The sequence below is a fragment of the Stegastes partitus genome, unplaced genomic scaffold (assembly GCF_000690725.1).
Source record: "Stegastes partitus isolate 25-593 unplaced genomic scaffold, Stegastes_partitus-1.0.2 Scaffold290, whole genome shotgun sequence".
In the NCBI taxonomy this organism is placed as follows: Eukaryota; Metazoa; Chordata; class Actinopteri; family Pomacentridae; genus Stegastes; species Stegastes partitus.
The window spans coordinates 449,866-464,769 of record NW_007578021.1 but is presented as its reverse complement, the minus strand read 5'-3'; the positions used below and the strand labels follow the sequence as shown (position 1 = coordinate 464,769).

The 14,904-nt window shown below is 40.5% G+C and overlaps 1 protein-coding gene across 3 annotated transcripts in view; it reads right to left on the bottom strand.

Annotated features, from left to right (window-relative positions):
- Nucleotides 1–14: 14 nt before the first annotated feature.
- LOC103358113 (uncharacterized) overlaps nt 15–14,904 on the bottom strand; it is a 25,313-nt gene continuing 10,423 nt past the window's right edge. For all 3 annotated transcript variants that reach the window (XM_008282935.1, XM_008282936.1, XM_008282937.1), the window contains 19 exons: nt 14,104–14,227; nt 11,716–12,187; nt 10,760–10,827; nt 10,426–10,672; nt 9,852–10,027; nt 8,715–8,937; nt 8,476–8,624; nt 7,185–7,276; nt 6,816–6,973; nt 6,591–6,736; nt 6,158–6,410; nt 5,950–6,065; nt 5,625–5,856; nt 5,403–5,542; nt 5,069–5,318; nt 3,824–3,954; nt 2,903–3,146; nt 1,873–1,979; nt 15–787 (listed from right to left, as the gene is read on the bottom strand). In XM_008282935.1, the coding sequence (XP_008281157.1) occupies nt 780–787; nt 1,873–1,979; nt 2,903–3,146; nt 3,824–3,954; nt 5,069–5,318; nt 5,403–5,542; nt 5,625–5,856; nt 5,950–6,065; nt 6,158–6,410; nt 6,591–6,736; nt 6,816–6,973; nt 7,185–7,276; nt 8,476–8,624; nt 8,715–8,937; nt 9,852–10,027; nt 10,426–10,672; nt 10,760–10,827; nt 11,716–12,187; nt 14,104–14,227 (3,336 nt within the window). In that variant the 3' untranslated portion in view covers nt 15–779. The remainder of the gene's footprint in view (nt 788–1,872; nt 1,980–2,902; nt 3,147–3,823; nt 3,955–5,068; nt 5,319–5,402; nt 5,543–5,624; nt 5,857–5,949; nt 6,066–6,157; nt 6,411–6,590; nt 6,737–6,815; nt 6,974–7,184; nt 7,277–8,475; nt 8,625–8,714; nt 8,938–9,851; nt 10,028–10,425; nt 10,673–10,759; nt 10,828–11,715; nt 12,188–14,103; nt 14,228–14,904) is intronic.

Here is a 14,904-nt window from a genome sequence, read left to right as displayed (position 1 = left end):
ACGTCACAAAATGACACGATTCAAGTTTCTTTTTTAATGGTTATGAAAAATCTTTCACGTTTGTGGCACAAATATGCTTCGATAAGGTCCGTCACATTTAAAGTAAACTGTAGAACTTTGGAATACGCATGGAAATAATTTAAATAAATACAAATTCTGGGCAACATTAACTCATACTGAGCACAGAATGAGAATTAACTTAAAGAAATTCACCACACAACTTAATAAACAAATGCAAAGACGTAAAATGTAACAAGGGAGACATGAGTAAGGGCTAAAAAGCGAGGCAGCGACAGAGGCCTTGTATGTATTTCTTCTGTTGTGTGCTTTGAGTCCCTCGCTGTAAGTATAAAATAAATAAATACTAGAAAAAACATAGTTTTTTGGAGGAGCACAGCATTTTGTGTGACTTCAACCAGGTCAAGGATTCATTTTTGTCCCCTTCGAATCCTGAGCATCCTGGCTTCAGCATCATGGCTCTGTTATTAATAATCACAAGACACTAAAGTTGAGGCACACACACACACATACACACACAGACACACACACACACACTCAAACACACTACATTTCATCCTGAAGTAGGTCTTTGTATCTGAAGAATGTAAAAGTATTTACAGAAGAAAATGTGAATTCAAGTGAGCCTCCAGAGACGCTCTTCTGTCACATGTAAACAACCAAACAGCAGAACAGTAAATGTCAGTGTGAATGTCTTTCCCGTGTGAATGTTCCTCTTTTGTCCATCTGCTGCCTCTGCGTCGTGTCGATGGAGGACGACTTCATGACTCTGGATCAGACAGAAACATTTGAGATTTTAAAAAAGTGACGTCAACACCCAAAGCAGCCAAAATGTGAATACAAATGAGTTTAGTGTGCATTTGAGTTAAATTAGCAAACTGTGAAGAAACATTATAAAGGAATAGTTAAAATATTTGGGTAAACACACTTATTTGCTCCCTTACTGAGAAAGTTCCAGTAATATTCATTCAACACATTCCAGGCACAATGCACAACTGACTACATCCAAACACAAAACAGTCAGTCGCATCCTCATAGTTGTAACATAAATCTAAACAGGCTAATAAGAAATTAAGTCTGAGTTATTTATAGCAACATAATTGAATATATCTGTCTTTAAATGCTGAAACTAGAATTACCACCTTGTGCTTGTACATGTCTGTCAACCAGTGAAGCTTCAGATCACATCCATGTCTGTTCAGATTTATAATATTTGTAGGTGAGACTTTTATAGAATTTAAAAGGAGGGAGAATCCAGGATTAGTGTCAGCAAACCCGACCAAATGTGAAACGTGAATTCAATATAGTGTTGATGTTTTAGTTGGTGAAACCGATCTTTTACGTTTTGGATACTTTTGAATGTAGATGTTTGTGTGAAATATTGTCAGAATTAGCAAATGAATTTTTGCATTATGGTCAAAAACGTGCTTCTCAAGAGTACCAAAGTCTAAACAGTTCAAATGAATGTTGTCACAAATTTGAAGAAACTCCCTCAAAGTGGTTGAAAAAGACTGTGTTGATGAAAATGGGACAGTTTAAGATCTGTGACCCAAATAAGTCCTGAAAACTTAAAGCCCTTGGACTTGACTGCAGCAGGCATGAAGCCATGGAAATGCACCAGTTTGAACCATTCCAGCATCTTATTGTTGCACATCATGCCCATATAAGAGCAAACCAATACCACTAGAGCTTATTTGGGTGTGTATTATCGAGCTGTGCTGTCAGGTTTCTCATGCCGTCGAGGCTAAACGTGGCTCAAACGGCTTCTATTCAACTTAATCTTGAGGTTCCACAACTTCACTGCCTACTGACACAACAAGCTAACATCTCCAACACGACGGACGTCCGTCTTACCGAGGACTTCGGTTGCATCGTCAACCAGAGGATCTGAGTTCATGACGTACTTTGTGCCAAATATCTGCACCAGCTGGTCGAAATACTTGCACTCCTGTTTGTCTCCTCTGAAAATAGAAATACAGAGCTTGTAAGCAGATAAAATGATGCTTAAAGTTCAGCTTGACTATCAAGAAGTTTAACCCTCTGAATCACAAAAAACGCTGCTGGTTTGACATTCAAGATGTTTTTTTAAAAAATTGCCAAAATGACACCAGTTGTCAGAGGAAGAAACTGAAAGAACAGAAAAAAAATCAACAGATTTTTAACTTTTACGACAGTCCTTGAACTGCTCATCTGTGCTGCACTGTTCTATCAGGAAACTTCATCAAATCTGAGCTTTAAATTGTGATATTTAATACCACTTAATCTAACATCTTATTTAATAGATGGTCAAAATTAAAGTGTTTGCTCAAACTGCACTCGTTGAAAAACAAAAATTCAGTGACTTCTCAGCTGAACTGCAGGCAGTGTTTACCCAGAGCAGGTAGGAGACAAGTTTAAAACAAATGAGAAATGTCAATAGCAGAGTATCTACCAAATTCCACTTATGTTTTCTTCTTTTTTTTTTATGATTTATGGGATTAGAAGTGTATGATGCTGTACAATTGTTTGCACTATTTCTTATATTTATATGTACATTTTTTTTCTCTGTCTCGTATATGTGTATCTCTGTTTAATGCTGCTATCAACAATGTGAATTTCTCCACTGTGAGATAAATAAAGGCATATCTTATCTTATCATGTACATGCTTGAGTTCTCTCTACTTCTAGTCATGGTTGTTTCCTTTGAGGTGAAGGACTTTAGATTGAAGTCAAAAATGAGCCGACTGTGAGTAAAACTGTGACATAGTGAGCAGAGAACACCCAGAGAGTGTCTGGGATTCAGAGGGTTAAATACGTGCAGAGGATGTAACAGCTTCTGCAGTGTGGATATAAATGTGGATGATCTAACCGCATCCCCTCCTCCCTCCGACAGTCAACTACTTACTTTCTGCCATCCAGGAACTGTCTGAAATTGGTCTTCAGCCTCTTTATCCTGGACTGACATTGTTCAGGAGTTCGCATGTAGCCCTGACTGGCCATGACCTGAGAGATCTGGAGGAAGATGTGTTTGTTCTTGGTGCAGCCCTTCAAGTTCTCCTGGATCTCCTCGCTCCCCCAAATGTCCAGCAGGGCCTCGGTCTCCCCGTCGCTCCAGGGCAGCTTGGAGCTCTCAGACACCCACTGGTTACCTGAGGTGATTGACAGGAGACGGACAGACTTCAAAAATGATCCATGCAAACTGTAGCCTGATTAAATAATAAGAAAAAGCTGCAAAGACATTTTCACAGCTTTACAGATCTGCTTCAAACACATTAAGCATGGAAATGGTTGGAAAGCATAAAAAGCTGTGTAATAATAGTCAAACAACAAGTACATACTAAGTTTTTACTATGTTTTTTTAACTGGAAATTGAAAAATTAGGAGCTCATAAGCTATTTTCTAAACATCAGCTGCCCATTTCTCATTGTTTTAGCATTAATTTTGAATAATTTCAAAGTGCTTGACTTTAATTTTTTTTTATTATAACTGTAAAAATGTACTCATTCTGTTTTTATATTTCATCACGTGTTCTGAAAGTGTTTTTTTGTTCCCTGCAGTGCAAAGCTTCTTGTTTCCTTCTTAATGTTGAGAAATGATGCATACAGAGGCAAATATCAATTATGTACGTAATCATTCACATAATAATCTATTAAATGTGAGCTAACGAGGGTTTTCAAATGTGTCAACCCTGTGTGTTAAATCCATTTATTATGAATCTAGTTTGATCAATTATTGCTGCAGCATCCAACGATGCTTCTCTATAATTTGCACATTAAAACAAAACACTTTCTAGCTGTTGTAAACTTTAAATTCCGTTCAGTTTCACCTTTCTTTTGGCTCAGTTCAGGTACACATTCATCCGGTTCGTCTGCGACCGATGTGTCTGCGGCCGAGTCGTCCCCTTTCAGCTCCTTCCTGAATATCGTCTCCATCTCACTGAAGAATTTAAAATCCTCCCTAAAATTCAAGAATCATAAACTTTCAGTTAAAACTAGTCACATCACATTTTAATTTGTACATGTTCCATTGAAATGACTGTGAACAACACAGCAACCTCAAACTCATACATCATGGAGACCTTTACTTCACCGCCAATCAGACAAAAATCATTTAGAAAGTGAACTTTATCAAAGCAAATAGTGAAGACGGGGGTTGTTTTAGAATCAGCAAACTAACAATACGACAAAGGAAAAGCAGAGCAACACTAATGACATTTGAATTGGATCAAAAATTACACTGAAGGCCTCAAATTCTTGACATAAATCTTTACCGTAATAAAAGGTAACTTTGCTTTATTTGTGAAACACTGATTGGTACAATATCGAGTTTGTTTGACATTTAAGCAACACGACCTGCCTCGCTGTGCTATTAAAGGTGGAGTATGTGATTCTGGAGGGTGCACGTAACTGTGCCACACAGACGCAGATCCCTGGAGTAAAGCAAAGACACCTGAATGCAACCAATGAATCCCAAAGAAAGCAACAAGTATTTCTGGTCATGTCTGACTTCTCTCTGCTGCCATCAAGGCGCCGTTTTGCTTTATCTCCATGTAAAGCTAACCGATACTCCAAATCATTCATTTCTGCTATTTGTCTTTCAAATACTTTAGAGGAAGCAATGCAACGTTCACATTTATCTACTGAATTGTATTTATTATGATGTGTATGAGGGATGTAGATGTATATGTACTTATAAGCATACATGTGCATGGGTGTGGGTGTGTATAACTTGTGTAACTGACAACACGCTGTTTTAAAAGAACTGCCCTCAGTGGGATTAATAAAGCAGTTTGAACTGAACCGAATCTAATCCAACAAGCCTTTTTGTTAAACTAATTGAATATCGCCCCCCAGTTTGCTTGCTGTGTCTTTAGTGAGTACGCTGAAAATAATCAGTTTCTCTCAGTAAATGGGAAACAGAGTCACTCAGATGGATCAAATCAACACTATTCCAGAGTTGCTGACTACTTAATGTATCACAAATCTTCCTCCAGACTCCACCTTTAACAGCAACACCATAACTGACAAACATGTTCAGGATAAATGAGCATCACAGCTGTGCCATCACTGACTTTTCATGGAGGAAGCCGTGTTTAAGGCGCTTGACTCGGGTGTAGCACTGCTCCGAGGTCCTGATGAATCCTCGGTCGCTCATCTTCTCCGAGACGTACTCAAACACGTGTCGGTTCTTCAGGCAGCCCTTTAGGGTGAGCTGGACGCCGTCTTCGCCCCAGATCTCCAGCAGGGTTCGAGTCTCCTGGTCCGACCAGGGCATCTTTCTGCTCAGGTCCACCAGGAGGTGGCTGGTGGAGGGCTGCTCGTCTAAAAGGAGGAACACCAGTGTCATTATGGTGCATTAATCGTTGAACTATCTGCATGAATAGATTTCGTCATTATTTAACCTACATATTGTGGGATCATTGTCCATGAGGGGCTGTAAGGGGGGATCAGCTGCAGGAGTGCCCACATCAGGCAACAGAGATTTATCGCCCAGCACAGGGGCAAGAAAGTGGAAATATCGAAACACCGCCGGCCGCCCTCCTTTTCTGGAAAACAAAATCAAAGATCAACTGGGAAACCGCAAGCTCAAATCACTTGACTAGCAAATTACTACTTTGCTTTATTTACCTCCTGCTGTTGCAGTAACGCCGATACGTCTTCTTTAGCCTTTTGATCCGGGAGTGGCACTGCTCCGCCGTCCTCAGGAAGCCCACGGCGGCCATTTTCTCCGATATGTCAATGAATATGTGCCCGTTGCGGACGCAGGTTTTCAGGCTGTGCTGCACGTCGTCCGCTGCCCAGATCTCAATGAGCGTGACAGTCTCCTGCTCCGTCCACGCCGTGTTCACACCGTCTACACCTACGGGCAGACACAGCAGCCGATTGGTCAAAGATAACACACCTGCGCTTGAATGTTCATCCAACGTCTTCTCCAGATGTGAGAGCAGCCTACCTGGATCCTGCTCTGCTTGTTCGTCTTTCTCGTCGTACTCATCGAGAGAAACTGCTTCCTGTCCCAGTATCTGCTCCAGCTGGTTGTAGAATTTATAATCCACTTTTCTTCCGCATCTAAAATGAGTGAAAAGATGCAGCATTAGTTGTTTGCATGCTGGATTATGGAGTAAGATAATCATGTAAACAGACAGAAAGGCAGATCTCACTTCTTCCGGTCGTAGCTCTGACGAAAGTTGATCCTCAGCGACTTGACTTTCCAGCGGCACTGCTCGGAGGTTTTCGAGAAGCCCAGGTCGCTCATCCTCTCGGAAATGTCGGCATAAACGTGTCCGTTGTGGACGAAACCCCTCAGCGCCTTCTGAACGTCTTCCTCGCCCCAGATATCGATGAGTGCCAGAGTCTCCTCGTCTGACCACGAGCTCGGTGCCGGCTTTTCCAGTGACATGCTGATTTCTCCATCTTACATCAGAGACACAGCGCGTCAGTGTGAGCACCGCTATGAATGGACTATTTCCTTACGTTTACTTTACTTTATTGATTAAATTCGATTAGATTTGAATAAAATAGTTTACAACTATATCATCATACCCACAATTAGTAAAGAGTGTAACACAATGCTAATACAGGGGAACACTTTACCTCTTTCAGTCCCTGATTCACCATTGGAGTCTTCTGATATTTCAATGGAGTCTGTAACCACCACGGACGATGTCGACGGCTGCTTTTCCAGGATTTGTTCGAGTAGATCGTAGAATTTAAAGTCGACTCTATCCGTCCCAGATGCGCTGCAGGTGGTAAAGACGGGCGTATTAGTGCAAAGGAGCTCCCACGGTGCAGAATTAAAAGAGGACGTGCTGCTTTCACCTCATGTTTTCCTGACAGTGGCGGTAGCTCGCTTTCAGCCGTTTGATCCTGGTGTGGCACTGCTCTGCGCTGCGGGAGTAGCCGTTAGCGCTGAGCTTCTCTGATAATTCTGTGAAAATGTGACCGTTGTGTGGGTAGCGTCTCAGGCACTGCTGCACCTAAATGTGGGTGAAAGTCATCGTAAACACAGGAGTGTTTGTCATGACAGTAGCTCCACGAGGAAATCTGCTTTCGTATTTGTAAATGACTGTCCATATCTTTATGATTCAAACTGACAAATTAAACAATGAAATGGCAACACGATCTGATTATCAGGCAGGTTATGAGCACTACTAATACTCATTATCAGGCAGGATGTCTCTTATCTACCTGTGGGTCTCCCCAGCCCTCCAGAAGGATGATTGTCTCTTTGTCTGACCAAGGAACCTTCTTCCTGTCCTCCTGAACTCCAACAGCAGACTCTGAAGACACAAACAACATAACATATAAACCTGAATAAATAATAACTCATTTCAGATCATTTCATTGAGCTCATTCTTCCACCTTGTATTGGTGTTTTGCTGTTGGTGCTATATTTTGTTTTGTACTTTTCATGATTAATGTAGCTGCCATGAGAACCCAAAACTGCTCTTTTTTATTTAATTTTTTTTAGCTCCTGTCACATCCTGTTCTCATTTTTCACTGTAATATAAACTCCTGCACCTCTATGGAAACAACACTTTTCCAATTTCCAACAGGTTTTACCAATACTGGTAAAAAGATGAAGACTAAATATTATAGATATTTTATTTATAGTTACTAACAGCTTCATGATATTGAATGATATTTTCTGTTTTGTGTCAACTATTTATTGTTTTTTTGCATTTTTTTTTTTTTTTGAATAATTCATGTAGAATAAACTGATTATATCTGTTAAAGTTTGTCACTTTGGCCCAACATAAGATGAGTAGTTCAAGGACAGTTGGAAAGTTTGATGATGCTTCCTGTTTCTACAGTTTGTGTTTGTAAAATTAGACTTTGGAGTCTCTCTGGCAGGTTTCGGGGCTCAGAAGGTTAAAAGTTTTGCAGCAGTAAAGTTCAATTACTGTGCATGACATTAAAGTTACAGAAAATAATTCAAGGTTATACATTTTATGACAGTCAAGTCAATATTAAAAGCTGCGATCCGCAACAACATCTGTACTGACTTTTGTGGTAAAAGGCTTTTAAATGTTCAAACCCATCTTTGTCAGTCTGTTCTAAATACTGCTTTCCACACTGTGGAAAACTGCACCATTAATTAACAAAATGGTTCTTAAATAAAACGAGTTAGAGATGAAGAACATGAAGTGATACAAAGTCTTCAATATTCTAACTGCATTTGGGAGAAACAACCTACAGGTAATAGTTTCAGGAACTCTTACGTGTCTATAGCACCTCCCAGAGGACAAAATCTAAAAGTACAAATACAAAAAGAGTCCATGTTTACAATGTGAAGCTTTTTCTTGCATCTGGGGTTTCTCTACACATGTGATCTATAAAACTTGTCTAGAAAGTGTTTTGAATTAAGAGGGTTCCACCTTCTCAGAATCTCATCTCAAGTGGAACTTTAAAGTTGGTCAGTCTTTCTCAACTTTATTCGTACATTCCTCTAAAATCGGTAGAAGATATGTGAGTGTACCGATGTCCTGATGACTGTAGGCAGGGAAGTCACCGTCGTCTGCCTCTGCTTGTAATTCATTCAGCTGTGGGACCAAAGGAAAGTCCTTCACTAAAATTCTTCCCAGCTCGTTGTAAAACTTGCACTCCACTTGCTCGTGTCCTTTCAGGCTACAAATGAACAACAAGACAAGGGCAGATATATGAATAAAGCAATAAATGACATTTTCCTTTCATTGTCTCTACCATAACTATACACACTTGTTTTGGTAGCATTGCCTGAAGTTGGATTTCACTCGTTTCAGCCTGGTCTGGCACTGCTCCGGTGTTCTGGAGAAGCCCTGGGCGGCCATCTTGCTGGAGATGATGGAGAAAAGGTGTCCGGTTCTGTGTATCCCTGTGAGTTGCCGCTGCATCCTGTCTTCACCCCACGTGTTGATCAGGGTCAAAGACTCCAAATCAGTCCACGGAACACTTCTAGTTCCTTAAAATAGGGATACGAATCACTTCGTTTTGTTACAAACAATAATTTTAGTCATTTTAAAATAACTACATAGTATGATTAATGTCTCCTTATTTTTAATACAGTCAACAAATACCCTCCATTACACCGATAATACAATCAGAACAGAAGACCTGCAATATTTTCTGTCTCATTTGCAGCTTGTGCAGAATGCTTCTGCAAGACTCCCAGTGTGTACCAACAAAAAAAGAAAAGCATTACTCCTGTACCAGCATTCATGCTTCAGCCACCTGCTAAAAGTATAATTCAACAGATTTAAATTTCTAAAGTTTTTTTTATTACTTATGTTATGATTAATTTTTATTTGTTTAAAAAGCCATGCATTGGTTGGCACCTGGCTACATTTCAGACGTTCTCTGACTTTTAAATTCTCCGAAAAACTACTTGTAACTGTTCCATGGTCAAGACTAATAGGTAAGGGAGACTGTGCCCTCCTTCTACAATCAAAACTTTCCTCCTCCATTGACACTTTAACGTAAAATCTTAAGACAAACATGTTTCCAATGGCTTTTGGTTGCTGTTAATAGTCTCAACACGAGTGTTTTATTTTTAGGAGTTGATCTCGTAGGTTTCGATCCAGTTTTCTGTCTTGTTTTCATGCACATATTTTTATGTTGCTGGTCTTATAATATGTGCAGCCAACTCAAACTGTTTTAAAATATACGTTCTCCTGTTGTTTTATTTTCCTCATCCTTAGTGCTCCAGCGGCATACAAGTATTGTATATATTTTACATTTGGCAATTCTCATCTTTTTTCTTCATGTAAAAGAGGATACAACCATCTAACAGGGATTTAGAAAACCATTCTAACGTCACTATAAATCTACCATTTACTGTTTATTTGACTTGTTCAGTACACAAAGGTGACATTGTACCGATTTCTAGCTGGCCCGTTTGACCTATAAACTGCAGGTCCTCATCGGCGTCTCGGGATCCGTCTTCGTCAACGACTTCCTCGACATCGTAGGTGACCTCGGGAACAGCCGACGGAGCTGAGGAGCCGAGGACCTGCTCCAGCTGGGCGTAGAACTTCCGGTCTACCCTGGCGTTCCTTTTGGTGGTGGAGCAATGAGAAGATAATAAGCATAACCTCAGTCAGAATTGTGCCATTTCACCTGCTTTCTGTCACTGTTGTATTATTAAAAAAAAGATCCAACGTGATATCTGAGGCGGTCGGTTACCATGTGACACTCTAAGCCAATCACCTGCCGGCTTCTTTACATCACTGACATGACCTCTATTGTCCTTCATGCTCTGGTGACGTTTTTCACACGGCCAGAATAAAATGGTGAAACTGAGATTAGCCAGCTTTGTGAATGCTTTTTGAAGCTCTAAATAGGCTCTTTGTCTGCTTACATTTTCTCTCTTGTTTCACAAATCACAGCTTGTGTTTGAGAATTATCTGACAGCTTATATTACACGATAGCTCCAAAAACGTTCAAAACTCACTTGCTGTTCTGGCGAAAGCATTTCTTCAGCCGTTTAATCCTGGTCTGGCACTGCTCCACTGTTCTCATGTAGCCCCTCTCCACCATCTTTTGTGCGATCTGAGTGAATATGTGACGGTTCTTCAAGCAGCCCTTCAAAGCTCGCTGCACAGAGTCCTTCCCCCAGATGTCCAGCAGATGAAGCGTCTCCTCGTCCGACCAGGGAACTTTTGTGTCCGTTACAACTGGAAAAGAACCTTCCTGAGAGTCTGAAAGTAGATATGAACAGTCAGTTAAAGCTATGATGGGAAATGCGAAACCAAATATCAACTGAGCCGAATAAAATCTGCACAAACCTGTATATTCTCCCCATATCGAGATTAGAGGAGATTCACCTGAATTCTCATCATCCACTGAGGAATCGCTGTAAAAGTCAAATATAAAATTGACAACACGTCTCAAATCATTTTTCCAAACAGATCAATGTAGTGTATTCCACTTTACGGTCTGCAAAAATTAGATTAAGCATTTGGGGTTGTAGTGTTTGTATACAAATGGACATGATGTGGTGCTGGAGATACAGACAAATCACCAGTTACAGGTCAAGCAGGCCTCACAGTTGGCTGTCTTTTTACACATGACTTTTGCTGCACTTCTGAGAGATGTGTATCTGTAACTTGAGGGTTTCTTTAGCCAGGAGCTCAGGCTCACAGGCTCAGTCATTCTCTCTGTACCTCAGTAGTTATGCCGCCTGCAAGCCATCATGAAAGTTTTTGCTCAACGACCCACAAACTCTGCAAATTTAACTTGTTCACATATACCAGACAATGTGTCCTCAAAGATTCTGGGGCATAGCGCCACCTGATGGCTTGCAGGTGGCATAACTACTGAGGTACAGAGTGGTATGCAGCTGTAATGAACGAGCCTGTAAGCCCGAGTTCAGGGCAAAGAAACCCTGAAGTTACCGACACGAATCTCTCACGACAGAAGTGAAGCAAAAGTCATGTGTAAAAAGAGACAACTGTGAGGCCTGCTTGACCTGTAACTGGTGATTTGTCTGTATTTCTAGCACTTGTAGCCAAATACTTAGACTTTTCATCTGTTAATATCTTTGTACGCGTGTACAGATCTTTTACAAATCTCACTACAGACACAAAGATTGAGATACAGACACACAACTCTCCATACACATATACAAATAGTTTTGTTACAACAATACGCTCATAAAGGTGATTCCTAACCAACATCAAACCACACAGTCATGTCTGCGTGTAATAAATGAAAATAAACAAAGACACTTTGGTGATCTTACAAGAAAGCTGACGCCTCCGCAGGCCGCTTTGCAGGAACATCCACACCTCCGCTCAGCTTCCGCTTCCTGCTCGCCTGCGCTGCTCTCAGGCTTTGGTTGCTCTCACTGGCTTCTGAATCCGTGTCTGCAGTCTCATTGGATGCGGTGAGGTCTATGGTGTCATCACATGGCCGTGTACGAGTTGAGTTTTGTACTTTCCTCTCCTGAGAAGTGTTTCCGCCTCGAAGCTGCCGCTGCCAGCTGCCGGGGTCGCTCGACTCCCTCAGTCTCTGTCTGGCGGTCTCTGCGCTCTTCCTGCTCGGCCTCTCCGCGCTGCCCGTGTCGATGGGAGGACTGAAAGGTCCTTCGTGTGCCGGAGGAGTCGACTCTTTGAGAGCAGGCGAGCAGGAGGCGGCGTTCACGGCAGGTTTGGAGCCAGGAGGCAGCGACAGAGAGGAGAGGATGCAGTCGTCCATCGGTAATAACCTCGGATCTACAATTGAGAGTAAAGATGGTTCATTAGGTCTTTGCTCAGTTTAAACAGAAATTAAATTTGAAGAAAAAGTGACAGGTTGCAACTTCAACTTCTCTGTGAAACATTTAAAAACCAACGCTTTACTGGTCTGTGAGCTGTCTTTGCTCAGTGAATCATAGAAAATATGGAAGTAAAAACTATTACAACATAACAAACCTCCTCTTTGGCAGATTATCGACATGGGAAGCAACTAGTTACATGGAATAATTAGTTACTTAATTGAGATATTTAAAAAAAACTGTGAACTAATCCGATAAAGCTGCAGAAAGAAAGAAATATTTTCTGTAATCTAATTCTGTGGGATCTTTTTAAAAAAAAATTATTTAAAATTTTAAAAACAATTTTTTATTTTTGTTGAGGCACAAACTTAAATGTACTTCTGTAAATTACAATTTTTGCAAAAAGCAATAATAAATAAAGATATTAAATAAGCGAGAAGCATATAATGAGCAGTCAAGTAAATAAAAATAGAATTAAATGAGAAGATGGGAAAAACCATTATAAAATAGACAACCAGACTTAATAGAATCCAAAGATAGTGGTATGATGCTCGTATCAGTCATGACTAAATGTTATAAATCAATCAATCATGCTTTTCGTATCTGTCTCACTGCACAAGCATATCTGCACAAATCTGTTAAGTGTGTGTGCAAATACAGAAAAGTCTCGAAGCCTTAATAAAACAAATCAAAGTTAAAAACAGGTTTTCTCTGTACTCAGTCTGAACATCAGCCTTTTAAATATTTCCGCACTAACGTTGTTTCATAAACCACAACACGCAGTTTGGATGCCTTTACTTGACAGAGACATTCATCAGTTTTGTCACTTTCACTTTGTTCAATAATTTCACCTTTTACAGACTAAAATATCCATTAAAAAAAAACTCAGCAAATACGACTCATCAAAATGTACTTTTGACAAAACGTTAACAGGAGCGTTTGCTTAGTTTGTTTCTTTTCCTCTGAGTTTATTAAATACCTGCATGTCAGACAACAGTAGGATCTCTAGGAGTGTCTCCAAGGCAGCACTGCTGTGTACACGTGGAACAACAGCGTTAACTTTATTAATTGGGCTGCCTCTAATCATTAATGATCCTGACATGGAGACAGAATAGATCAGGACTGTGACATGACCCCTCTAATCATCAAAGCAGCAAACAAAATAGCTGGAGACAAATGAAGACATTATAATACACCATCAGATGCAGGAGTTACAAAAATTATCATTAAGCAATCGTTTTTTATTGTTTAGGAATTTATTTGGGGCATTATTGTATTAATGGACTTTTCTCCCTCAAATACACTCCAGTTTTTCTTCTGCTGCTCTATTTAAGGAGTCACTTCCTCCAAATTACTGTCAAATTATAATTAGAAACATGTTAAAAATAAGTATTGTGTTGTATAAGTTCCTAACTATGCAGCCACACAGTCACCCTCCACCACTTTCAGACAATCTCACTGTTGCCAAAGGCTGGTGTTGACTGCACTCTGCATGATCTACATTCCTCAGCTGAGGAGTGTCTGCTGATGAGGAGCTGAGACTAGAATGTTTAAACTGCTGCTTGGATCTCTAAACATGATCCTGCTGTATAAGTTCTGCCCGTTCAGCTGAAATATCCACTCTGCATTTCTCTACTCTAGTTTCCTTTATTACACTTTAATAAACTACAAAGACAACTACACCTTGATGGTTTTATTAAAGCTTGGACTGGACTAGTTCACAGGTAAGTAGCTGTTGCATTGGAATGCATCTTTAATGTCACCTTCTCAATCCTGCAGAAGGATATTTCTTTCTCTTTGTTTGGGTATGTTTCAGCATCGACCCTTTACAGTGTCGACTACAAATACCTCCCACCACCACGAGCCCCAAAGTACCTTTCTCTTCAAAATGACCAAGGTTTCTGTGGTGTTCAAGTATGGCCTTCATGTCCTCGGGCGGGAAATAGGATCGTAAACAGTCGTCTAGGAATGAGGGAGCGTCGCCGAGCAAAGCTGCCAGCTGAGAAAGAGAAATCAAGAGACAGGTTTCAGTATTCTGAATCCAACTATTGTGCCGGTAATTTCATTTTTATGCTACCAAATCACCTGCACTGTGGGTAAATACAGGTTGATTTGGTGAGAGGTCACAGGGGTTTTCTTATCATGCACATATGTAACAGTTCTGCCTGCGGATGCAGCAAGCTAGGATTAGGATTCAAGGACGCAACTTTCAGAGGTAACCTCAAAACGTCACTTTCTGAGACTTCACAGAGTGGAAGAGAATGTTCTCGGGAAGAACCAGATAGCAAGACGACAGTGAGATTTACAACTGTACCTTCTGAGACTCTAATGTATCAAAAGGCACATTCTTCTGAACACTAAAGCGACTCTCAAACCTTGCTCTGATAATGACCAGGCCTTTCAGTGACCTTCCCATTTGTCTGGGCTGTGGGTTGCAAAACAAAGACAAAAACAAAGAAACTCTGCTCTACCTTCCAGGACTTTGACTCCTCAAAAGAACAGATCATTAAAGGAAGCCATTACTGCCACTAATGTGCACACTTTGCAGACCAGGACTCTCCCTTCACACACTTAAACACACACCTATAAATTACGCTGCTTCTCTCTAGCTGGCATCCTAAACCCTGCTCTCTGATAAGACTCACAGTCTCTACCACAAATCTTACATGCTTATCT